Source organism: Drosophila yakuba, chromosome 3R (assembly GCF_016746365.2).
Source record: "Drosophila yakuba strain Tai18E2 chromosome 3R, Prin_Dyak_Tai18E2_2.1, whole genome shotgun sequence".
Lineage (NCBI taxonomy): Eukaryota > Metazoa > Arthropoda > Insecta > Diptera > Drosophilidae > Drosophila > Drosophila yakuba.
The window spans coordinates 2,476,672-2,501,928 of NC_052530.2; the positions used below are offsets into that span (position 1 = coordinate 2,476,672).

General features: G+C 41.2%; 7 protein-coding genes across 9 annotated transcripts; 4 read left to right on the forward strand and 3 right to left on the reverse strand.

Moving 5' to 3' along the window:
• The first annotated feature begins 1,527 nt into the window (after nt 1-1,527).
• On the forward strand, nt 1,528-3,588 carry LOC6535260. Its single transcript, XM_002095880.3, has 2 exons — nt 1,528-2,418; nt 2,478-3,588. Exons 1-2 carry the CDS (start codon nt 2,395-2,397, stop codon nt 3,456-3,458), a joined length of 1,005 nt encoding a protein of 334 aa, XP_002095916.1. The 5' UTR covers nt 1,528-2,394; the 3' UTR covers nt 3,459-3,588.
• Nucleotides 3,589-3,963: 375 nt separating this feature from the next.
• Nucleotides 3,964-5,326, reverse strand: LOC6535261. 2 transcript variants are annotated; one of them, XM_039375849.1, is made up of 4 exons: nt 5,191-5,326; nt 4,513-5,128; nt 4,145-4,311; nt 3,964-4,077 (listed from the first exon to the last, which is right to left on the reverse strand). In XM_039375849.1, exons 1-3 carry the CDS (start codon nt 5,203-5,205, stop codon nt 4,145-4,147), a joined length of 798 nt encoding a protein of 265 aa, XP_039231783.1. In that variant the 5' UTR covers nt 5,206-5,326; the 3' UTR covers nt 3,964-4,077. The 2 variants fall into 2 exon arrangements, with proteins under 2 accessions (XP_039231783.1, XP_002095917.1); XM_002095881.3 differs by having other exon boundaries at nt 3,964-4,311; nt 5,191-5,325.
• A 1,949-nt stretch (nt 5,327-7,275) lies between these two features.
• LOC6535262 (band 7 protein AGAP004871) lies at nt 7,276-8,455 on the reverse strand. 2 transcript variants are annotated; one of them, XM_002095882.3, is made up of 3 exons: nt 8,255-8,455; nt 7,677-8,193; nt 7,276-7,617 (listed from the first exon to the last, which is right to left on the reverse strand). In XM_002095882.3, exons 1-3 carry the CDS (start codon nt 8,352-8,354, stop codon nt 7,353-7,355), a joined length of 882 nt encoding a protein of 293 aa, XP_002095918.1. In that variant the 5' UTR covers nt 8,355-8,455; the 3' UTR covers nt 7,276-7,352. The 2 variants fall into 2 exon arrangements, with proteins under 2 accessions (XP_002095918.1, XP_039231912.1); XM_039375978.2 differs by having other exon boundaries at nt 7,567-7,631.
• Nucleotides 8,456-10,039: 1,584 nt separating this feature from the next.
• LOC6535263 lies at nt 10,040-11,993 on the forward strand. Its single transcript, XM_002095883.4, has 2 exons — nt 10,040-11,110; nt 11,166-11,993. Exons 1-2 carry the CDS (start codon nt 11,096-11,098, stop codon nt 11,901-11,903), a joined length of 753 nt encoding a protein of 250 aa, XP_002095919.1. The 5' UTR covers nt 10,040-11,095; the 3' UTR covers nt 11,904-11,993.
• A 1,852-nt stretch (nt 11,994-13,845) lies between these two features.
• On the forward strand, nt 13,846-15,746 carry LOC6535264 (odorant receptor 82a). The gene is made up of 5 exons (XM_039376260.1): nt 13,846-14,149; nt 14,181-14,400; nt 14,451-14,796; nt 14,857-14,961; nt 15,425-15,746. Exons 1-5 carry the CDS (start codon nt 13,846-13,848, stop codon nt 15,611-15,613), a joined length of 1,164 nt encoding a protein of 387 aa, XP_039232194.1. The 3' UTR covers nt 15,614-15,746.
• A 3,338-nt stretch (nt 15,747-19,084) lies between these two features.
• On the forward strand, nt 19,085-20,457 carry LOC6535265. Its single transcript, XM_002095885.4, has 2 exons — nt 19,085-19,373; nt 19,430-20,457. Exons 1-2 carry the CDS (start codon nt 19,142-19,144, stop codon nt 20,380-20,382), a joined length of 1,185 nt encoding a protein of 394 aa, XP_002095921.1. The 5' UTR covers nt 19,085-19,141; the 3' UTR covers nt 20,383-20,457.
• A 440-nt stretch (nt 20,458-20,897) lies between these two features.
• On the reverse strand, nt 20,898-24,930 carry LOC6535266 (serine/threonine-protein phosphatase 6 regulatory ankyrin repeat subunit A). The gene is made up of 4 exons (XM_002095886.3): nt 24,552-24,930; nt 22,115-22,360; nt 21,847-22,051; nt 20,898-21,781 (listed from the first exon to the last, which is right to left on the reverse strand). The coding sequence occupies exons 1-4, from the start codon at nt 24,897-24,899 to the stop codon at nt 21,570-21,572; spliced, it is 1,011 nt and encodes a 336-aa protein (XP_002095922.3). The 5' UTR covers nt 24,900-24,930; the 3' UTR covers nt 20,898-21,569.
• Nucleotides 24,931-25,257: the final 327 nt, after the last annotated feature.

Sequence of the window (25,257 nt, forward strand, 5' to 3'; positions counted from 1 at the left end):
AATATAAGAGCCTTTTAAAAGTAACATTCGATTAAAGCACACACAAATGTGTTCAGATGCCGTAGAGCAAATATAATAAACAAGGACACAAGGAGAACAATTTAGTGTGTCATTTGTATACTTTTCAACTCATCTGACACTTTAAAGCTTTATCTGCTCCGTAATTTGCAAAGACAAACTTGCTGGACTACTTTGTTGAATTTAATTTAAAAATAAGAGAGAACGCTATAGTCGAGTTCCCCGACTATCTGATACCCGTTACTCAGCTAGTGTAAGTGCGAAGGCCAGTTTTTGGCGGTTTGTGGGCGTTAGAGTGGGCGTGGCAAAAAGTTTTTTTGCAAATCGATAGAAATTTACAAGACCAATACAAAAATTAAAAAATATTAAAACATTTTTCAAAAGTGTGGGCGTAGCAGTTTTGGGCGGTTTGTGGGCGTTAGAGTAGGCGTGGCAAAAAGTTTTTTTGCAAATCGATAGAAATTTACAAGACCAATACAAAAATTAAAAAATATTAAAACATTTTTCAAAAGTGTGGGCGTGGCAGTTTTGGGCGGTTTGTGGGCGTTAGAGTGGGCGTGGCACCATGATTCGACAAACTTGCTCTGCGTCTATGTCCCTGGAGTCTGTATGCCTAATCTCAACTTTCTAGCTTTTGTAGTTCCTGAGATCTCGACGTTCATACGGACGGACAGACGGACAGACGGACGGACAGACGGACATGGCCAAATCGACTCGGCTATTGATCCTGATCAAGAATATATATACTTTATATGGTCGGAAACGCTTCCGTCCAATCTTCACCAAAGGAAACCCATTTGCCGCAAAAAAGTTAAACAGATAAACAAGTTAGATATAACCGTTACTCGTAGAGTAAAAGGGTATACTAGATTCGCTTTTACAATTTGTTACGGGTAGAAGAGACCGTCACTATAAAGTTTATATATTCTTAATAAAGATCACTAGCCAAGTAGACCTGGTAACATTTTTCAAAATTTGTTTTATTTTTTTTCCCATTTAATTATTCTTGTTGCCATTTTCTAACGATATGCAAAGTGAAAACAAATATGGCTTCAAGGCTAGCTATTTTTGGCGACACATACGTAGTGAAAGTTAGATTAAAATATACCTAACGCTCAAAAAAAAAAAAACTGGCAAGAGAGGAACTCAGCTTAAAACAAGTAATTTTCACATTTCTCTGGCATACTTATAGAAAAAGGAGACAAAAATATAAATACATGAAAAACAAGAGAGAACGCTATAGTTGAGTTCCCTGACTATTTCAGAAATTTCAGCACTGACAGTTTTTGGCAGTTTGTGAGCGTTATGGTGGGCGAGGCAAAAAGTTTTGTTGGCAAATCGATAGATTAACAAAGAAATGAAAGAATATCAAAACATTTACCAAAAGTGTGGGCGTAGCAGTTTTTGGGCGGTTTATGGGCGGGCCCAAAATTTTGTTTGTAAATTGATAGAAATTTACAAGGCTAATAAAAAAGGAAAAAATATTAAATCACTTTTGAAAAGTTTGGGAGTGGCAGTTTGGGCGGCTTGTGGGCGTTCGAGCGTGCGTGGCAACAATCTTGTGCTGCGTCTATGTCTCTATAGTCTGGTTGCTGAATTTTAACTTTCCAGCTTTTATAGTTCCTGAGATCTCGACGTTCATGCGGGCGGACGGACGGACAGACGGACATATACTCCTTTACTGTACGAGTAACGCGTACAAAATAATATTTAAGTTTTGTCTTTCGTATGTATTAATGTATGTAAGCTCCCACTTAAATGCCCACAAGGGTACATACCGTCAAAATCTTTCTGGCATATATAAAACACCTAAAATTGCCTAATAAGTTAAGTTAAACAAAACAATTTAACTAGCAAATACAAGCAGTACATGGATTCCTGCCTATTCCTATTTCTTTTCACAAAGACCTTTTAGTTTAAGTATATTGGGTTATCTGATTTTTTCCACAATTTTGGACATGAATGTGTATAGGTTTCCGTCTATAAATCTTACTTTCTTCGTATTATCCAAGTTTGGTCAATCGAACCGCTCTACCTATTTGTATTTAGCATATAAATATATTCGGCGTTGACAATGGCGATATCAAATGATTATTTAAATTTAAACGCAACGTTGGTCGCCAAGTTAGATAAGATCCCGGACTATTCATGTAGTGCATATGCGCATACGAATCTGAGGTTTGGCAACCGCCCAATGTGATACGTTACATATTCGAAGTTGTGAAGTCAATAATAGATTCAACCGTTTTATGGTAGTGCCTAATAATTTTGTCTTTCTGTGGGAAAACGATGCTCTGTTGGATAGATATAAAAACATACAAATTGGAAAGGCAGGGCATCAGTCGACCCTAGCAACTCTGACAGTTCAAAGTAAAAATGAAGCAGTTCGTCGTTCTAATGGTAAGAATCTAGCACATTTGTGATCCGCGCAAAAGTTTACACTTGGTATGGTCTTGCAGTGCCTGGTGGCCCTCACCGCAGCAGCTCCCCAGGGATACAAGTACCAACCTCAGCTACCAGCCCTTCCCATAGGGAATCTCCGTCCTCAGACACCTATTTCATCAAGTGGAATATACGCAAGTGCCGCCGTCCCAACTATCGCACAGCTCGGTGTTCAGGCCGCGATCGGTGTCCAGGCTCAGCAGCCCGCCATTCAAGCCGTGCAGACCTTCCCCGCTCCTGCTTCTGCTTCCGCTCCTTTGCCGATTATTACTCCGCCCCAGCATCTGATAAGCACTGTGCAGCAGCAGCCTCAGCAAATCGTGTACCAGCAGCCGCAGCAAGCCCTTCAGACCCAGTTCGTCCAGCGCCCCGCGATCGTCACCAAGGACATTTACATCCACTCTGCCCCCGAGGAGAATGAGGAACTACGCCAGGACGAGCCACAACTGGAAAATGTGCCCATCCGCAAGAACTACCGGATCGTCTTCATAAAGGCGCCGACTCAGAATCTAAAATACACCGCCGCGGCTCTGAAGCGGGCCCAGTCAAGCAACGAGGAAAAGACCGTCATCTACGTGCTTTCTAAAAAGCCCGATCTCACCGAGATTCAGCAGCAGCTGCAGGTCACCCAGTCTGAGGCTAAGGTTCAAAAGCCCGAGGTCTACTTCATTAAGTACAAGACTCAGGAAGAGGCCCAGCGCGCACAGCAGGAGATCCAGGCTCAGTACGACGCCCTGGGCGGCGCCACTCACATTTCGGACGAGGGAGTGGCCCCCATCGCTAGCGTTTCGAGTGGCTCCCTCAACCTGGGCAGCTTTGCGTCCCAGCACTCCCAGGGTGGCCAAACCACCATCCAGCCCCATGGTCAGCCTATTGTTCAGCTGCAATCCCTTAACCAAGGGGTCCAGCAGCAGAGCTCCTTTGTACAGCAGCCCACTGCTGCCATCATCGCTCCCTCTCTGCCATCAAGGAAGTATGTTCCGGCGAAGACTTTTTAATAATTTATGTTGTACCATTCCCATCGCTTCTATTGTTTTATATCAATCACCATTATTTAGTAAATTGTAATTTATTTTTGTAAATGCAAAAGTCGAAAAAGATAAAAAGATTTTAGCCGAATCCCGAAAAGCCTTCTGTTCCGAGTACTTCTTTTTAAGTTTAATTGTTTGAAAATTTCAAACAACGCAATCATTACACTAGATGTGTGCAGTGATAGGCGTTGTTTTGGAATATTTCCCGAAAGGGAAAAAAATTTATCATTGCTTAAGTTTGATGTTTTTATTAAAACGCTTTTGGTTTTTATAAAAAGTCAATGGGCTTTTAGCAAAGAGATCGGTCCATCTATTTTAGCATTAAGCCAGTAGCCGAGTAACAAGTTTTCGTGTGGCCTTATCGTTGTTATGTAAGACAAATTTTATGCTAATTTATGGACCGGTTTCCGGCTTGGCTTGGCTGTCATTGGACTAATGGATGTGGTAACATGAACCATAGAAAACTATTTTGTTACTTTCGAGTATTGAAATTGGGTTTCATCGTGTTCCCAGCATTTTTATTTGGATATGGCTGCAGAGTCGCATTCTATCATAAGGAGAAGCTCAAAATATGAACTTTATTTAACTAAACATGAAAATATATATTATATATATCATTAAAATAAGGCAGTTATTTTGTTATGCAGTGGTACCTATGCACGCAGATTGGCTGACAAGTAACGGTTTGACAAGGAGCCCGACAACTGTCCGGATGAAATTCCCCTGTTGGGATGGTTGTCCAGGACACCAATCACAGATGTAACGGGCGCGACTCCCTCGTCGGAAACCTGTGATGTGCCGCCAAGCTGGTCATATTGAGCTAAAAGAAGACCATAACGTTGTATGTAAATCGGTTATTAGTTATGAAATTAGACCCCGGAAAAGAAACCCACGAAGCCAGGTAATGTGGTCGATAGGTATTTCTATAAAAATTGCAAAACAATGCATTTAAAGTCTGTTGCATACTGATGATGTCTTCAAGAGTGTCTCATAACATCTGATGGATGCGGATGTTGCTCACCTTGAATGGTACGTTGCGCATGCGCAGCTTCCTCCTGGGTCTTGTACTTGATGAAAAAGACCTCTGGCTTGCTGGGCTGCTTGGGCGCGATTTCCTCGATGGCCGTCTGGAGGTCAAGTGGATCCGGTTTCTTGGTCAGCACGTAGATTATAGTCTTCTCCTCCACAGGAGCCTGCTTGATGCGCAACGCCGCCTTCGAGACACTTGGCGTCGGCGCCTTGATAAAAACGACGCGATAATGCTTGCGCGGGGGCACTGGTGGAAAAACAGGCTGGGGATAGCGATCCTCTGGCCCTTCTGCTGGTGGCACATGAACGTATATGTCCTTGGAGACGATGTGCTGCTGACGATGCTGTGCGTGTGGCAGCGCACTGTACTGAACAGGTGCCTGGTTTTGCTGGGAGTAAGATACGTCCACCTCTCCTTCGTTCAGGACCTGCTGGACCTTCGGAGCCTGGAGCGCCTGCTGAAGGATCGCCTGCTCCGCAAAGGTGGCAAACTGCGGAATAGAAGGCAGCTGCAGTTGACCAGATTGCGACGATGATTGAAGCTGTTGCTGGGCCTGATAGTTGTATCCTTGAGGAATGGCGGCTGAAAGGCCTAGGAGGCACGGCACCTAGAAAAGGAAATCATTACTAATGGATGCTTCGACATCTCGGCAGGCATTTGAGGGCTTACAATAAAGAAATGCATTTTCGATTGAGGTGAAGACACCGGTCCCGTGGCAATCAAAATTCAACTAAATGCTAATCACTGGCCGCCCAGACTTTTATGCCGCTGACTCGAAAATGTCGCTACGAAACAAAAAGTTAAAATGAAACTGAAACGACAAGCGCTCAAGCCACACGAAAACTCGCTTGTGTTTTCACAACCTTAAGATAGCGGTAACTTTTTGGGAACTCACCCAAGACCCTAGAGCTGTTGGGTTCATCATGTGTGATGAACACATACAAATGTGGGGATAAAGTTGGCACATCCATTTCTCTAGCTTTCGTCGTGATCATCATGGTGGATATTTGTGGCTGTTGATGGCTGGTCATAATTGACGAACCTTTGCAACGCAAAAACCCGAATCGCAACTTGAATTAATCACACAATAGCCTAATTTTAAATAACGTCTACATGGAAAGCTTTCGCTTTTTTACTGTCTTTATGTATTTCAAAAATTGCTTTGGTTTCCGATGACCCAATTATTGAGCTGTCGGATCATTGGACGGTACTGCAATTGTAATTTGTCCATGGTTGCACAATTTAATCTATAATATAATATGTAACTACTGTACTATAATATTCAATCCAATTTTCGCCAAGCAGCGGCTGCTAAATACAAGACAAGTCCCAATGCTTTAATCAATGTCCGTCATCACCATAGACGTGGTTAATAATTTGGGGGCCCTGTTTGGCCAGGTTAGTGGTGCTGACGATTTGATACATGACTAGAGATTTAATAAAACACAACGGGCAGTGCGCGGACCATGATGATACACAATCCCTTTAAATTACCGAGTGGCATGCGTTTTTTCTCCGAACTGTTACGAGTACGCAAATACTGCGGCATTAGACTTATATATTATGCAAGCCACCCGTTCACACGAGCTGTGGGGGCGTAACAATCAGCAACTCTCGACCTAATCTTGCAGACAAAAGGTGAGAGCGTCTTGGCCCACGGAGTTACACAATGTTATCAAAACGGAGTCCGCCGCTTTTTGGCACACTCTTTAAATTTTGACTCAGAAATGTACTTCTTTTACAGCTGTTCATATTTCAAGATAAATTCATTTTTATTTCATTACGCTTCGTGTGTTGATTATTAACATGGCCAAGGCTTAAGACGCCTACACTATGATTGAGTTAAAATATAGAAATACGCAAGCACATCAAAAAGAAGTAAATTATTGCTGATTGCTCAATATTGTGGTGTTGCGATTTTCTTTAATCCCAGATAAAATTACATTAAATTGTTTTGTACACCTACATCATTAGTTATATCCGTTACTCGTATAGTAAAAGGGTATACTAGATTCGATAAAAAGTATGTAACAGACAGAAAGCGTTCCCGACCATTTTAAGTACATATGTATATACATATATTTCAGGATCAATAGTCGAGTCGATCTGGCCATGTCCGTCTGTCCGTCCGTATGAACGTCGAGATCTCAGGAACTACAATGTTGAATGTTGATATTAAGCATACAGACTCTAGAGACATAGTTTTTCGATTCATGTTGCCAAACTGCCACGCCCACACTTTTGAAAAATGTGTTGATTTTTTTTCATTTTTGTATTAGTCTTGTAAATTTCTATCAATATGCCAAAAAACTTTTTGTCACGTCCACTCTAACGCCCACAAGCCGCCAAAAACTGTCAGTATTGAAGACTCTTCTTCATCAGATCAGATAGTCGTGGAACTCTACTTTAGCGTTCTCTCTTGTTTTTACTCTATTCCGTTCAATATGCCAGAAAATGTTGAAAACTTCTTTTTCGTACTTCGGCTAGCTGAGTAACATTTAATCTTTTGTAGTTAATGGTTAGACCTTGGGGAAATAAATACAGCCTATGATATTTGTACATTTAGCAAGCAAATTATCTTATCTAATATTTTGTAGAATGCCAGTTAAGTGAAGTTAAAGAACATTAACCCCTGCTCAAACTTTTTCTAAAAATATTGATTAAACTTACTGTATGATGGTCGCTTGTTTCTAATAAAACATGTCCAGAGGAGATTAATCGCATTTGGTCCCCTTTAGACGAATAATACTCAAATATGGTATAATAATTAATAGATACGATTTTTTTTATGGAACCCACATAAAAACGGAACGTATTTCGAGAACTCAACCCTACTTCATTAATTTCCTCACAATGTCTACAGGAAAAGGAAAGACGTAGGACCTGGTGTCATCATTACAGATGGAGTTCAGCGTTTGCAGGTACCGCAGCTGCAGGGCAATGGGGTTTGTCTCCATTATGTCGGCAGCCTCTTTCAGCGCATATACCGCATCTCGCTCTCCCTGCGCCGCGGCCACCTTGGCCTTGGCCTCCCGCATCGCCTCCTGTTCCACAGCCAGGGCGCGCTTTAGTTGATCGGGCATGAAGATCTCCTTGCTGCCGAATATATCCTAGTCCACTTTGGATCCATTGTCAAAAAGGAAATATGTACTTACATCTCGACCCGTTCTACGCGTATGCCCCAGGGCTCTGTGGAGTTGTACAATATGCCCTCTATTTGGTTTGAGAGGTACTCCTTGGACGAGAGCAAATCCATGAGCTTGTGTGTGCCGGCCACGTTTCGCAGCGTGGTCATTGCTAGCTTCTCGGTTGCCTCCTCAGGATCGTATACCTGCAGCATAGCGTCAAAGGGGCTCTTGATGCTGTAGTACACCACTCCGTCGATGCTGATCGTCACCATGTCGCGAGTGAGGATTTCCTGTCGATGCAGGTCAAAAGACCTGGTGCGTATGTCCACAACAGCGAGGACATCAATGCAGGGCACGATAAAGATGAGGCCTGGCCCCCTTGGAGGCTTAGGACGCAGTCGGCCCAGGCGCAGGATTACGGCTCGCTCATACTCCGACATGACCCTAAGGCAGCAGAAGAGCGACCACGGCAGGGTAATGACTATCAGAATCATGGACAGCACAAACAACGTTTTCTCTGCACACGTCGGTGGAACATTTTCACCTATGAAATCGCAAATTACTGTAGTCACTCGGAATAACGTAGCTATTATAGGGGTATTTACTTGTCTTTACGTTACGCTGCGGTAAGAGCGATTCGTCGTGAAATACGTTTACCGAGGAGCTTTGAGCCAGCAAGGCAGGTGTCGTCGGATTATTGTCCATTACATTAGATTTAGAAGTGTACGGTGACAGTATATTCGACTACGACTGTAGACAATAAAAACTCTCAAATAAGGTTCTGATATAGGGAATATAAGTTCTGGGAGTGCGAACAAGAAAGTTCAACATTTTCTGGCATATCGATAAAAATCGACGCATATTTCAAAAGAGTGTGTGTTAAAATATATAAATAATCAAATATTGGAAAGACAAATGATGAAATGAAATGTCAGTCTTGGGCGGTACGTGGGCGTGGTAACTCAGCCAAGTGTATGTCTGTGGAATCTGCATACTTAATTTTTACTTTCTAGCTTTCATAGTTCCTAAGATCGATACCATTTTGTAGTTGGCGACTTCGAACCACTGCTCGGTAAGATATTTTCTTAGTTGTTTACTTATATAAGTTCAGTGTCTAATTTATTTATTAAAATACAACGATTCTCATTTTAATTGTTGGTATTTTATAAGAAGAAACTAAGTTCGTCCAATTATAATAATAACAATAAGCTATAAGCAGACGACCAAGCAACCGGTTGCTTATTGTCTATAAAATTTATTTTTTTTGAAAATTGAGTAATGTTGATGTTGAATTTAAATGTATAAATGAATACAGTAAATGAACAGTATTTTTAGGAATTATTCGTTTTCAGTATTCTTAGTAGCCCAATTAATTTCGCTAATTCAATTTGTGTACAATATTATCTCTCTAAATTTCGACACCAATGTGATTGGCACAATAGCTGTACAAAGAAATGTGGAGATACCATTTCGTAGTAGACACCGATCCACTGCTCTGTTAGAAAAGTGAAATGCTGAGTCGCGCTAAATTGTTTTCGTACGTGTACCTGTCATTATGTATGTTATTTAGAATACATTTTCAGGTATGCACAACTTAGCAAAATATGTCTAGTCAATTTTAGTAAAGTAATCCCGACTATGGTATCTATTTAAGCAAAAGCATTTTGCGGGACTTGTAGTTAAGGTGTTTAAAAATTCTGTTTAGATTGTTTTATGAGATGCTGATTAACAGGAATTTAAATACCTAAATTATCAAAAGGGGACGAAAGCAAATGAACAGTGAAACCCGAGTAGATAAAAGCTTAGGCTTACACAGTGAAAATAAAACAAGAGAGAACCAGAGTTTGTGTGCGTTAGAGTGGGCGTGGCCGAAAGTTTTTTGGCAAATCGAAACAAGACTAATAAAATAGAGAAAAAAAATTAAATCCTTTTTTAAAAGTGTGGGCGTGGTAGCATTAAGCAGGCGTGGCAACATGGGTCAACAAACTTGCGCTGCGTCTATGTCTCTGGAGTCTAAATGCTGAATCTCACTTTTCTAGCTTTTATTGTTCCTGAGATCTCGACGTTCATACGGACGGACAGACGGACATGGCCAGATCGACTTGGCCATTGATCCTGATCAAGAATATATATATTTTATATGGTCGGAAACGCTTCCTTATGCCTGTTACATACTTTCAACGAATCTAGTATACCCTTTTACTTTACAAGCAACGGGTATAAACATTCTCTTTTAAATATATTTCCTGCTCAGACGCTGCTGCAATAAAGAAATAAGTGGACTTAATCGATAATGTATTACCCAAAACTTGTAAGGCTTAATTACCGGATAGGATTTTCGTCAGAGCCTGCTGTGTTTAGAAGTTCAAGTACAAAGCTTTGCACCAAACCGACTTCGTAATCGATTTTGGATGAAGACTGAACATGATACGATCATTAGGGTCTGTTGAATACTGCTGGTGTGTGGGGCAGGTTGGTTCAGTTCATTACAACAACGGCATTGGTTCGAGGGGCATATCGTCTTCCATGGGGAAGACCTAGAAATCACTGCAGAAATATGAACAAATCGCTTTAAAGTAACAATCAAAGGGGTATTTATTCCCAAGAAAGTTGGAGCTGACCGCCAGACATGATAAATGAATTTCGTTACAGCCGGTGAAGAAACTATCGGTTCGAAAGATCGGTCATATGTTACGCTCCGCGGGTCATTAATTTATTTTGACAACGCGGATCACCGCATTAGTGGTGTGGAGTGGAGTGGAGTTAAGGAAGTGAACTTCTTTGGGCTCGGGGCTGGAACACATGGGGCTTCTCCGGAGCTAGGACTTGGGATTATGGTTACTCAACGCGTAGGAGCACTACGGCTACAAGCTCCGAACTGAACTAATATTTACTAAGCGGTTGTGCAATTACAATTTTAATATCACTTAATCGACACACTGGGTAGCGATGGTCATTCGCCAAAAGCCTCGTCTCGCTCCATAATGACCGCATCGGGGTGTCGGTGGATCGGAGTATCGGGGCTAACAATTAAGTGCCACAACAAAGACTCTGCAGGGGGAACCACGCTAATTGGTCATGTATTGCCAGCAACTACAAACAAGTCTTGCCATTTAATGAGGGATGGAAGGGGCTCGAAGGTGAATGGCGAAGAAGAGCAGAAGACGACGCGAACTAAAACAAATACAATGAACATGCAACAAATGGAGGCTTCGAGCTCTTTTTGGCAGTTTTGTTGCGGACCATGACTCTTTTCGGGGCTCTGCAGCGGATTTTGTTGAACTTCACCTATTAACTTTCGAGTGGCATTGTCGAAGTTGGAATTGTGAGCTATGTATAAAAGCCGCTCGAGCGGGTAAGAAGTCATACAGTGCACTACCAACTGCTAAAGAAGTCAAACCTTAAATCTTCCCTATCCCACTCTACCAGCTCAACCAAGCCTAGAAATGCGTGGATTAATTGTAAGGCGCACGAAGGACTAATTACTTATCAGACTAATCCTTTTTTGCTCATTAGGTCCTGTGCCTTTGCTCCGTGGTTCTTGCTGCCCCCCAGGGCTACAACTACAATCCCGGCCCGTCCGGCTTTGGCGGAATCAGCACCTCCACCGGTGGAGGCTCCTTCTTCCAGGGCGCCGTCCAGGTGCCCCCCGGTCAGCCGCAGGCCGTCTACCAGCAGCCGGCTGCTCAGACTCACCACCAACAGCAGCATGTGCAGCAGCAACAAGCTATCGTCTCCAAGCGCTTCTTCATCCACTCTGCGCCGGAGGAGGCTGAGGATTACAAGGAACGTCATATCACCGTCGGCGTGCCCAAGCGTAACTACAATGTGGTGTTTATCAAGTCGCCACAACGCAACAACAGGAAGACCATCAAGATCAGCCCCGCCGCTAACGAGGAGAAGACCGTCATCTACGTGCTGAGCAAGAAGGGCGAGAGCGACTTGAACGCCGAGGTTGTGGAGCAGGCCAGCTCCACTAGCAAGCCGGAGGTCTTCTTCATCAAGTACAAGACCAACGAAGAGGCCGCCCACGCCCAGCAGCAGATCCAAGCCCAGTACGACGCCCTGGGCGGCAGCAGCCAGCTGACCGACGAGGGAGTGGCTCCTGTCACCTCCGTAATTGGAGCGCTAGGCAACAGCGAGGGTCACATCGATACGGGATCCGTTGTGGGCGGCACGGGAACCGGTCAGATTGTCTCCACCAGCGCTGCCGGGTCTCACACGGGTAATGCATACCTGCCACCCAATTTCTAAATGTTGAGCTGGGTTTCCAAAACTAAGTATTGAGTTCTGTTTTGAAATTTTGTTATTAATAAATGTACGTTGATGTTGAATTTAAAGCAAGCAAGCTACAGTACTTCTTTGGAACAATTCGTTTTTAGTATTCTTCATTGCCCAATTTATTTCGTAATTTCTCTTTGTATACAAGCATCTAAGTTCCGCCACCTAGCTACATAAACAACCGCGAAGATGCCCTTTTTTAGTTGGTAACTTCGATCTGTTAGAAAACAGAAAAACTGAGTCGCTTTAAAAATTTTAAATCAAACTTTGCTTCTTATTTTTTTTAGTTTTTTACTTACATTATTGTCTAATTATACCCGTTACAAACAGTAAAAGGGTATGCTAGGGTATGTATGTAATAGGCAGAAGGAAGCGTTTCCGACGATCTAAAATACATATATATGTATATTCTTGATCAGGATCAATAGCCAAGTCGATCTGGTCATGTCCGTCTGTCCGTTCGTATGAACGTCGAGATCTCAGGGACTATAAAAGCTAGAAAGTTGAGATAAAGCATAAAGACTCCGGTGACAAAGACGCAGCGCAAGTTGTTGATTCATGTTGCCACGCCCACTATAAAGCTCACAAACCGCTCAAAACTGCTACGCTCACACTTTTGAAAAATGTATTGATATTTTTTCATTCTTTTATTGATCTTGTAAATTTATATCGATTTGAAAAAAATTTTTGGGCCACGTCCACTCTCAAGCCCACAAATCGCCCAAAGCTGCCACGCTCACACTTTTTGATATTTTTTCATTTTTTGGTAAGTAATGTAAATTTCTATCGATCTGCAGAAAAACATTTGACACGCCCACTCTAATGCCCTCAAACCGCCAAAAACTGTCTCCTTCGCACTTCCACTAGCTGAGTAACGGGTATCAGACAGTCGGGAAACTCAACTATAGCGTTCTCTCTTGTGTTAATTTTATTTCCGAAACGAAAAAACAAAACTTATATAAACATTTATTAAAAATGAACAAATAAATCTTTAAGAGCAGGAGTAACTATTTGTATGCTTTTCGTGAGAGAGTCAGTAGCTCTGAAAGTTTATTGCAGGTTGATATACCAAACGCATTTAATTTCCTACTCATGAGTATATCATTATAGTAAGTGCCAGGGTATTTGTGCTTTGTTATTTGCCTTATACTCACTTATTAGAGCTTATAAGATTTTTAATTTTACGGAATCTATTTACTATGATATGCAACATTTTCATAATTTAAAATAATTGGGTATTTCCGCTAATTCCCAGCAATTTGTAATATACCCGTTACTCGTAGAGTAAAAGGGTATACTAGATTCGTTGAAAAGTATGTTACAGGCCACAGGAAATGTTTCCGACCATACAAAGTATATATGTTCTTGATCAGGATCAATAACCGAGTCGATCTGGCAATGTTTGTCTGTCCGTCCGTATGAACTGTCCGTCGAGATCTCAGGAACTATGAAAGCTAGAAAGTTGAGACTCGGCATGCAGACTTCAGAGACATACACGATTCATATTGCCCACCCTATACACGCCCACTCTAACGCCCACAAACCGACTGCCACGACCACACTTTTGAAAAATTATTTATTTTTTTCTTTTTTATTAGTGTTGAAAATTTGCCAAAAAACTTTTAGCTACGCCCACAAACCGTCAAAAACTGTCAGTGTGGGTTAGCTGAGTAACGGGTATCAGATAGTCGGAGAACTCGACCTTAGCGTTCTCCCTTGTCTTATTCTTAGTTTGTTATAATTATCGTGTCAGCACTTTAAATTTACATCGACAGTCCCGGCAATTATACCGGGGTTGTACTCCGATGTTGGCGAAACAAATAATTAAGCAATCAATAAGACAATTAAAATATTTCAAAGGATTATAAAACTTGCGTAACAAGCTGAATCCTTTAATGTTCTAGAAACTAAGGCCATGATTAGACTGTTTCAACTGCAGGAGTACTGCCTACGGTTAATGGGGCATAATGACGACATGGATAGTACCGAAGTCAGGGCACTTAGCTTAAAGCACATTAGCTCCCTGATTTTCGTTATTTCGGCGCAGTATCCATTGATCTCTTATGTCGCCCACAACCGCAATGACATGGAAAAAGTCACGGCATGTCTCAGCGTGGTGTTCACCAATATGCTAACGGTTATAAAAATTTCTACATTTTTGGCAAACAGAAGGGACTTTTGGGAAATGATACGCCGCTTCAGGAAAATGCATGAGCAGAGTAAGTTAGCTTTTTATAATAAAAAAAAAAGGTTTAAAACGGATGTTTCGATCAGCAAGTCCAACTCAAAGAAACGGAGAAGGATTAGACTACGTTGCCGAAGCCAATAAACTAGCATTTTTTCTGGGAAGAGCATATTGCTTGTCCTGCGGCCTTACCGGGGTCTATTTCATGCTGGGACCCATTCTAAAAATTGGAGCTTGCCGTTGGCATGGTACAACGTGTGACAAGGAGCTGCCCATGCCAATGAAGTAAGAATTCTTTGAGATTTTAAAGAGTTTTACTGATTATCCTTTTCCAGGTTTCCATTTAACGATTTGAAGAGCCCAGAATACGAAGTTTGTTTTTTCTACACCGTACTAGTCACTGTTGTCGTTGTTGCCTATGCTTCGGCAGTCGATGGTTTATTTATTTCGTTTGCCATTAATCTGCGAGCTCATTTTCAGACACTGCAGGCCCAAATTGAAAACTGGGAGTTTCCATTATCCAAGCAAGACACACAAGCAAGGCTGAAATCAATCGTTGAATACCATGTGCTACTGCACTCCTTATCCTCAAAGTTACGATCCATGTACACACCCACTGTGATGGGGCAGTTCGTCATAACCTCCTTGCAGGTTGGTGTTATAATATACCAACTAGTGACAGTGAGTACAACGATTGATTCCGAAACGACCCCTTAAAGACCCCCCACTACTTTCACTTAGAACATGGACTCTGTTATGGATCTCTTGCTGTATGCATCGTTTTTCGGTTCAATCATGCTGCAATTATTTATCTATTGCTACGGCGGTGAAATCATCAAGGCTGAGGTAGGATTTAAAAGTTCGTTGTACTTTTTATACACGTTACACTTAAAGTAAAAGGGTATACTAGATTCGTTAAAAATTATGTAACAGGCAGAAGGAAGTGTCTCCGACCATATATAAGGTATATATGTTCTTGATCAGGATCAATAGCCGCGTCAATCTGCCCATGTCCGTCCGTATGAACGTCGAAATCTCAGGAACTATAAAAGACACATAGACGCAGTTTGTTGACCCATGTTGCCACGCCCACTGTAACGCCAACACTTTTGAAAAATATTTTTAAATTTTTTACAGTTTTGTTAGTCTTGTAATTTTCTCTCGATTTAGGCAAAAATCGTTTTGCCACGCCCACTGTAACGCCCACCAACCGCCGAAAACTTTCAGTTCTGAGTAACGGGTATTAGTTAGTCGGGAAAATCGACTATAGCGTCCTCTCTTGTTTGGTTTATGATTTCTTGTCTTCTAGAGTTTGCAGGTTGATACTGCTGTTCGGCTCTCCGACTGGCATCTGGCTTCTCCCAAGTCACGTACATCTTTGTCATTGATCATTCTTCAGTCCCAAAAGGAAGTGGTTATCAGGGCTGGTTTCTTTGTTGCATCTCTAGCTAATTTCGTTGGGGTAACTCATATACATTCTTATGCATATTTCAGTTGAATCTGGCTAACTTTTACTTGCAGATCTGTAGAACAGCCTTATCGTTGATAACACTCATCAAATCTATTGAATAAATAAATATAATTTATCAAAATATTTGTCCTGTCAATTTTCTTTAAATTTTTAAATTATGTAAATTATATATAATACAATACATACATACATATACATATGTGGGAATGGGTCTGGCATCACTGTTCAGCCGAACACACCATAGATGAGTTGTGACGAGGAAAGGAGATTGACGAGGAGGTGAAAAGCGAGGAGTTAAATTCGAGAGACGACGCTGAGAAGACGTAAAACAAGAGAGAACGCTATAGTCGAGTTCCACGACTATCTGATACCCGTTACTCAGCTAGTGTAAAATATTAAAACATTTTTCAAAAGTGTGGGCGTGGCCGTTTTGGGCGGTTTGTGGGCGTTAGAGTGGGCGTGGCAAAAAGTTTTTTTGCAAATCGATAGAAATTTACAAGACCAATACAAAAATGAAAAAATATTAAAATATTTTTCAAAAGTGTGGGCGTCGCAGTTTTGGGCGGTTTGTGGGCGTTAGAGTGGGCGTGGCAGCATGATTCGACAAACTTGCGCTGCGTCTATGTCCCTGGAGTCTGTATGCCTAATCTCAACTTTCTAGCTTTTGTAGTTCCTGAGATCTCGACGTTCATACGGACGGACAGACGGACGGAGAGACGGACGGACAGACGGACATGACCAGATCGACTCGGCTATTGATCCTGATCAAGAATATATATACTTTATATGGTCGGAAACGCTTCCTTCTGCCTGTTACATACTTTTCAACGAATCTAGTATACCCTTTTACTCTACGAGTAACGGGTATAAAAATGTTTGGTAGACATTCGAGTGCCTGTGGTAGGTAACATACGAAAAAGAAAAGTACAGTAAGTACTGAAAAACGAAATATATTATGCCCAAAATCTGTAGATTTATGCATTCTTTTTACAGAAATTTAACCAACACGAAATAGACATTTCTTTTTATACCCGTTACTCGTAGAGTAAAAGGATATACTAGATTCGTTGAAAGGTATGTAACAGGCAAAAGGAAGCGTTTCCGACCATTTAAAGTATATATATTCTTGATCAGGATCAATACCCGAGTCGATTTGGCCATGTCCGTCTGTCTGTCCGTATGAACGTCGAGATCTCAGGAACTAAAAAAGCTAGAAAGTTGAGATTAAGCATACAGGCTCCAGGGACAGACGCAGCGCAAATTTGTCGATTCATGTTGCCACGCCCACTCTAACGCCCACAAACCGCCCAAAACTGCCACGCCCACACTTTTGAAAACTGTTTTGAAATTTTGTCATTTTTATATTGGTCTTGTAAATTTCTATCGATTTGCCAAAAAACTTTCTGCAACGCCCACTATAGCGCCTACAAACCGCCAAAAACTGCGTTTAAGACTCTCCTTCTCTCTTCCACTAGCTGAGTAACGGGTATCAGATAGTCGGGGAACTCGACTATAGCATTCTCTCTTGTTTTTAAATTGATTTATGTTTAGGTGGCAATTTTCGCTGTCCCGTTACTAAAGGATCTAAAGTTATTAATAGACGGTAAAATAAATCGATGTTTGTTGTCGAAATTTTTTTGTATCGTTATTTCTGGATTCAGCAGCTTCCTCTGACAACTCGCCGATCGATATGAGAGCATTTTCAATTATGGCAGGCCCGTGTATATTCTTTTGTGAAAGATAACTCAGCCATCTCCAAAGTTCTGCAGCTGAAATTATTTTAACCAATATCTATAAACATTGACCAATATTTTAAAATTAATTTCATCGTGCTATCAGGTGCCCATCACTTTTGAAAATCTAAGCGAGAAATGAGTTCACTTAACATTTAATACTTAAAAAGACTCAGAAACTCTAAAACTGCAAAATGTTACAGTAAATACCTTTATATGTAATATTAAATGATTCCATTTTAAAAACATAGGACAAGCAGCAAAATACGGCGAAAACTTGACCTTGAAGACTGCAATACAGCTTGAGTTTATTATTGTTTACACGCATGTTTGCAAACATTTGCAGCTAGACTTACGATTTTTATTTCCTTAAGACATTGACAATTACAGTGATAGCACTCATTAAGGGGGGATCGGGGGGCAATATATCTAAAAGTTTACTTAAACTAGGAAAATGACGTTCGCATAATACACAAAAAAGGTATAATCCATCAAAAATTCAGCAAATATGATAGATCAATTCAATGAATTTCACAATAAGAATTTATTAAAGTAAATACCTGAAACTTTAAAATTCATTTTAAATATTTAAAATTGGACCTATGAATCGCACGTTTAACCACTTTGAAATTCATTTTTGTTGCGACGAAAAGCAATCAAAACTCCGCTGTGCTGCAAAAATGAACAGTTGTTCTCCCTTTAGTGTATTTTTAGAATATCCCGTTAGAGTTAAGTCAAAACGGTTTTGCCATACACATATTTTGGTCATTTTTGGGACAATCTGGTTACTTTTCGTAAATATTTGGAAACATTTTTTTTTTCATTTTTGGCCTATGGGTGCAACCCACTGTGCCCTGGTGGCAAAACACCCTGGTGTTTGTCATTGCTAAAAATAGGGTGTCTCCAAACACCCGGGTGCGGAGACTCCCGGTGTTTAGCGGGTGCACTTAGGGTGGCTTGCTGCAGTTGTCTGCTGCCTAACACAAAAATGTTTTTTTGTTGCACAAAGACAAACATACCAAAGTATTTTCATTGTGAATCATTTTGAAATTTTTAAGTTTAAACTTTCACCGCTCTTTGCCTAAAATGTGTGCTTGAAAAACCACTGCACTTTTCTGGTGCGCTTTCGACGCAACGTTCATTTAATCTCAGCTCCAGTTTCCATTCCTGTGGATTTTGACGTAGTTGAGCAAGTGCGTCGCCAAAGACCCATATACAAACAACTGCGAACGCGAACTGATGTCTACGCTAAGGCCAGATATAACTCGTAATACTTGTGAAACAGTGCAAAGCACCACATTAAAGAATAGGGCAATCTTAAAAACAGTGGGAGAGAACTTTTTGTGATAGGACTTGACTTGCTTATCGCTTCGGAATTATACTTAAGTATGGCCACTCACTGAATTGAAATAAGACCTCAAAGCAATGCACCGTGGGGCGAATGCAATAAGATCATTTGTAATTACTTTCTTGTCAAAAAAATCAAGAAATTTTGGTCGTGACAGTGGGCAATCTTTTTTAACTTTATAGTTCTTTTTTAGTTCCCGAGATTTTGTCGGTAAGGGATTCTTATCAAGAATATATGTACATAAAGTATACTTTATAGGGTAACAAACGCCTACAATCTACAACCTACAAGCTGTTAAACCCTAGTTACATTTTCCAGGCTGAGTACATTTTATATAGTTTATATAAATAGTTGGGTGGCTCAGTAAAAGACGGACTTTAAAAAGTGACATCGCTAAACCACTGTGCAACGAAATCCGACATCCGTTGAGTGGTCCGCCACAAAAGCTGGGCTTCCAGTGACTAGAGTTCTACGATGACAACATCAAGTCTTGTGTTCAGCGCATCCGTATCCCTAATTCTGTTGATGTGGACTGGTGCTGGGCATTGCCAAGTAGGCTACGTGCGGCACCTGTCGAAGCTGCGGATTAGGGAACTTGAAAAATTGGCAGTTCGTATGCAGGGCTCCATAAACAACGAAAAGTATGCTTGTGAGAACTATTTCGACTACGTATGTAGCCGCAATCGACCACTCTTTTCAATAATGGGTAAGTGAGTATACCGCGTGTTTACGAAGGGGCCTAATGCTTATACCTAATCTAAGGACACATGCCCCAGGTGGACGAACTTATGCAGCTGCTGACCGAGCTACAGAATGATCCAGAGCAGTTCGAGGCAAAACAGAAGATGCTGGACTTCTTCATCTCCTGCAACTCACACCATGCGCTGGATGACTGCTATCGTGAGACCTTTGAGTATTTCAAGCCACTCTTCGGGTATATAGTTACAAAAAACTTGCTCGATGGAGGATCCCACGAGCTGGATGACTTTCTGGGTATTTTGGACCGCTTCGTTGCCAGGCTTCAGAAGGACAGAGAGTCGAATCCCATTCTCAACAAGCTGGCCACGTACAAGCAGAAGTTCAAAACGCCGCGCATCTACTTTCATGCCAGAGACCTGAGTCGGGAGTACAAGACCCTGCGGATCTACCGGGAGAGCTACGAGCATAATGTACACAATCTGCAGCAACATAGAAAGCTGAACTCAACATACGAGTTGGGGGTTCAGCGCACCATGCTGGATTGGAGCATGTATCTCTTCCAGAGCCGCAACAAGCCCATGTCCTACTTCTACTCCACGTTTTCGGTCCACTTATACATGATGCTTTTCAATACTCGGGAGCGTCAGCGGGATTTCACGCGGTTCCGAGAAGATGTAGAGTGCTTAAGGCTGCCGCAATTCGTTAATGTTCTGGATGAGGCCAGAATGCTGGCTGTGATTTACCTAAAGAGTTTCCGAGCCTCCTGGATAGACTACAGCGCGTGGACCAACTCGCCTCCACAGAACAGTGGGATCTACGATCAAGAGAATGGTGTCCTTCAAAAGTACCATCTTGACAACAAGCGTATATTTTTTACTCTTTACGCTCAGAACTTTTGTGAGTTTGGCAAGGATCTGGCTGAGAATGTCTTCTATCTGGGCCTTAAACAGAATAAAGACTTTTTCGATGTATACTCCTGTGGTTTCCAAACGGAAAACCCTATGACTTGTGTTTAATAGATCAAGTCCTTTTTTACCATTTATTTAGTTTACGAGATAGGATAAGAGCAATAAAATTCTTTTAGAGCAGTATAAACTCTTTCATAAATATGTTTAGTATTCGCTACCTATTTCAAATTAGATGCAAATATGCAAAAGTTTACTTTCCGAAATCTAGGCGTCAATTCCACTTGGACTTGACGATATCCACAATGTGATCTTAGTTTTTGCCACGGATTCGTGCCTCTGGAATGAGAGTGGAAAATTTTTTCTGGAAGTCTGGTCTAGTTTCCCGAATAGTTGAAGATCGAAGGAGAAAATTTAAAATTTTTCTGGCAAATAGTGAAAAATAAAAATTAAATCTAAAACAAGAAAAAACGCTATAATCTAGTATCCCGACTATCAGATAACCTTTTCTCAGATAGTGAAAGTGCGAACTAGAAATTTTGAAAATTTTCTCGCATTTTAATAAATTTTGGAAAAAAAAGAATTAAGTGTAAAAAAATTAAACAAAAAAGAATGCTATAGTCGAGTTCCCCGACTATCTAATACCCGTTACTCGACGTTCATATGGGGACACTGACAGATAGATGGAGCGAACAACATGTTTCAGTTGACTTGGCTAGTTACCCTTATAAAGAATGTATACACTTTGCAATAAATATAGCTTATACTTATACTCTACGAGTTTAGGTAGCTTTTAAAATAAACCAAGATAGAACGCTATAGTCGAGTTCCCCGACTATCCGGGTATCTGATACTCAGGTAGTGGAAGTGTAAACGAGAAATTTAAAAAATGTATTAGTTTGGGGAGAAAAAGAAAAAATAAAAATTGAAAAATTGTGAGCGACAGTATTAGGTGGTTTGTAGGCCTTAGAAGGGCCGTGTTTTTGGTATACAAATAGAAAAAACAGACAATATAACACTAAAAATCAACAAAGTTTTTAAACATTTAACAAATCTGCATGCTAAATCCTAACCTACTAGCTAGGTTATGGTAGGACAGACGGGCTGTCAGATTCACATGGTTAGAAGAACCATGTATACTTACTATATATGGTCGGAAAAGCTAGTATAACCTGTAACTCTTCGAGTAAGGGGTAGCATCGTTTTAAGTTTTAAAGTGTACTTAATGCTAAACCGTGCCACAGCACTTCCCGTTTGTCCATTCCACCCTACTCTTGAAACTTCTTTGGTGTACCTTGTTATCGCATTTGGGCCTTTGCCACTGCGTCTGCGGTCGCGTCAGATTTCTCCAGCCTAAACTTTTGCACCTTGTCAAAGTAATCCTTTGCATCCTGTCTGTGATAAAGTTTTGCCAAGTCGGTGCAAGTGTTGCCAACACCATCCAAAGTCGCCAAGTCTGCGCCGTGCGTAACAAGGACTTTGATGAGCTCCATGCTAGCGTTCATAACCACTGCAAGCAAGGAGCGAATTAAAATTCGATTTAAGCAGTTTAACTTTAACCTTTTCCAGTCCTACCTGCACGCATAAGAAGGGTCCAGCCGTAGATGTCTCTGGCTTCAACATTCGCTTTAGCTTCGAGAGCGAACTTTACCATTTCCAGCTGATTGGCATCAACGGCGCAGTGGGCGGGAGTCATGCCGTTGCTGTCCGTTGCCTCCAGCCGGGCCTTCTTGTTCAGAAGAATACGAGCGGATGGCTGGTGACCGTAGTAGAAAGCCAGCTGCGAGGTTTAAAGTACTGTACGTAATAAGTACTGGTGAATTAGGCTAGAACAGTCACATACGTGCAGAGGAGTCCGGCCGCTTTCCGGATTTCCGATGTGGACGCTGCAACCGGCCGAGAGCAGCAAGTCAATGATGCACATCTCGCCCTGAATAATGGCATTGGCAAGTGGCAGGAATCCGTTGGAAGCCGGATATTCAATCAGGCTCGGACGTCGACGCAGCATTCTTTTAACCAGGAATTGCTGCCCTTTTTTTATGGCTAGGCTTAGGCAGTGGGTTGATGGGAGTGATGCCGCTGTGCAAGCCTAAAGTTTTAGAAAGAGTGGAAGGAATGGAAAGTTCTTAGTAAAGTTAACTTACAAAAATCTTAATGATGTGATCAACAACAAGTGCAAAATGCAACATGTTAAAAACAAGCAAAAGACATTCTTGACCATTGGATACCAACAACTTTTTTAGCTACACAACAAGAGAGAACGCTATAGTCGAGTTCCCCGACTATCTGATACCCGTTACTCAGCTAGTGTAAGTGCGAAGGACAGTTTTTGGCGGTTTGTGGGCGTTAGAGTGGGCGTGGCAAAAAGTTTTTTGGCGAAAAGATAGAAATTTACAAGACTAATACAAAAATGAAAAAATATCAAAACATTTTTCAAAAGTGTGAGCGTGGCAGCTTTGGGCGGTTTGTGGGCGTAAGAGTGGGCGTGGCAAAAAGATTTTTTGCAAGTCGATAGAAATTTACAAGACCAATACGAAAATGAAAAAATATTAAAACATTTTTCAAAAGTGTGGGCGTGGCAGTTTTGGGCGGTTTGTGGGCGTTAGAGTGGGCGTGGCAAAAAGTTTTTTTGCAAATCGATAGAAATTTACCATACCAATACAAAAATGAAAAAATATCAAAACATTTTTCAAAAGTGTGGGCGTCGCAGTTTTGGGCGGGTTGTGGGCGTTAGAGTGGGCGTGGCAACATGAATCGACAAACTTGCGCTGCGTCTATGTCTCTGGAGTCTGTGTGCTTAGTCTCACTTTTCTAGCTTTTGTAGTTCCTGAGATCTCGACGTTCATACGGACAGACAGACGGACAGACGGACGGACAGACGGACGGACAGACGGACGGACAGACGGACATGGCCAAATCGACTCGGCTATTGATCCTGATCAAGAATATATATACTTTATATGGTCGGAAACGTTTCCTTCTGCCTGTTACATACTTTTCAACGAATCTAGTATACCCTTTTACTCTACGAGTAACGGGTATAATAATATTATTAGATAGCACAATTTAAATTATAACTTGTTTAATGCTATTCTATTTCTATATATTTAAATGTCCTTAGTAGGTTTAATACCAAAGTCAATATATGTAATAAAAGAGACGATGGGACTTTCCACTTCCAAAATGTATAACAAATGTATTCAAGCAATAGTGAACGCTACAGTCGATTTCCTCGACTATCTGATACCCGTTACTTAGCTAGTAGGAGTAAGTAGTAGGTAGAAAATTTAACAGTTTGTTGGCATAGCGATATAAACTGATACAAAAACAAGAGAGAACGCTATAGTCGATTTCCCCGACTATCTGATACCCGTTACTTAGTGGAAGTGCGAAGGAGAGTGTTCAACACTCACAGTTTTGGCGGTTTGTTGGCGTTAGAGTGGGCGCGGCGAAGAGTTTTTTGGCAAATCGATAGAAATTTACAAGACTAATACAAAAATGAAAAAATATTAAAACCGTTTTAAAAAGTGGAGTAAAGGGGTATACTAGATTCGTTGAAAAGTATGTAACAGGCAGAAGGAATTGTTTCCGACCATATAAAGTATATATATTCTTGATCAGGATCAATAGCCGAGTCGATCTGGCCATGTCCGTCTGTTCGTCCGTCTGTCTGTCCGTATGAACGTCGAGATCTCAGGAACTACAAAAGCTAGAAAGTTGAGACTCCAGGGGCATAGACGCAGCGCAAGTTTGTCGAATCATGCTGCCACGCCCACTCTAACGCCCACAAACCGCCAAAAACTGCCACGCCCACACTTTTGAAAAATGTTTTAATATTTTTTCATTTTCGTATTGGTCTTGTAAATTTCTATCGATTTGCAAAAAAACTTTTTGCCACGCCTACTCTAACGCCCACAAACCGCCCAAAACTGCTACGCCCACACTTTTCAAAAATGTTTTAATATTTTTTCATTTTTGTATTGGTCTTGTAAATTTCTATCGATTTGCAAAAAACTTTTTGCCACGCCCACTCTAACGCCCCCAAACCCCCAAAAACTGGTCTTCGCACTTACATTGTAAGTCTTACACTAGCTGAGTAACGGGTATCAGATAGTCGGGGAACTCGACTATAGCGTTCTCTCTTATTTAAGTTGTGGTTGTGACAGTCTTTTGTAGTTTGTCGGAGTTAGTTTGGACGTGGCCAAAATCAAAAGGGGCACATCGTTTTTATCTCCCTATGGAAGGTTATTGATTTCTCGAATATAATAATAAACAATTACGATTATTTCAGGCGAGGTAGCTAAAGGCACATATTGACGTTTATCCTTAGAAACTGCCAGCGCTTTTATACGTAGTCGGTATCCGAAGTTTTCTTCCAGATTTGTAACAGTTATTGGAGAGCTGGAAGTCCAATCCAACTGTAACCATCCAAGTCGTTTATGGAACTTATCTATACGGTAGACCGAGGCATTTTTTAACAAAGACCAATGAAGATGAAGGCTGTTGACTGTAGGACTGGAAATTCGCGACACGAAATTAGGCCACAAGAGTTCACACTCTTCCTGGTCCAATTTATTGGTAAGCCCATCCTCGCTTTGATTTGACTCCTTTTTAAACGTGCTGCACATCAGTAACTGTTGAGGTGTTTGCCTTAGCGATAACAATAGACGGGGCAACGCCATGGTTACCAAAAAAATCGAACTATATTGCCAAAAGCATTTGTTATGCCAATATCATCAACATAAAGTAAATTCATGAAGTTGTTAACAGAAGTTTGCAGTCCCACAGCGGCGCATTAGATACATTTACTTTATTAAATTCAAATTTTGATGACAACGGATCGTTGCGTGGGATATCGCATTCGACAGATAATGAGGTTGAATGCAAATAATTATTCAAATCGGTTCAGTATTTTAGAAGTTACACGTGTTCAAAGTTGAACCTTTTTTGGGTTGCAAATACAGCAGGTATTTTTTAGAAAATTCT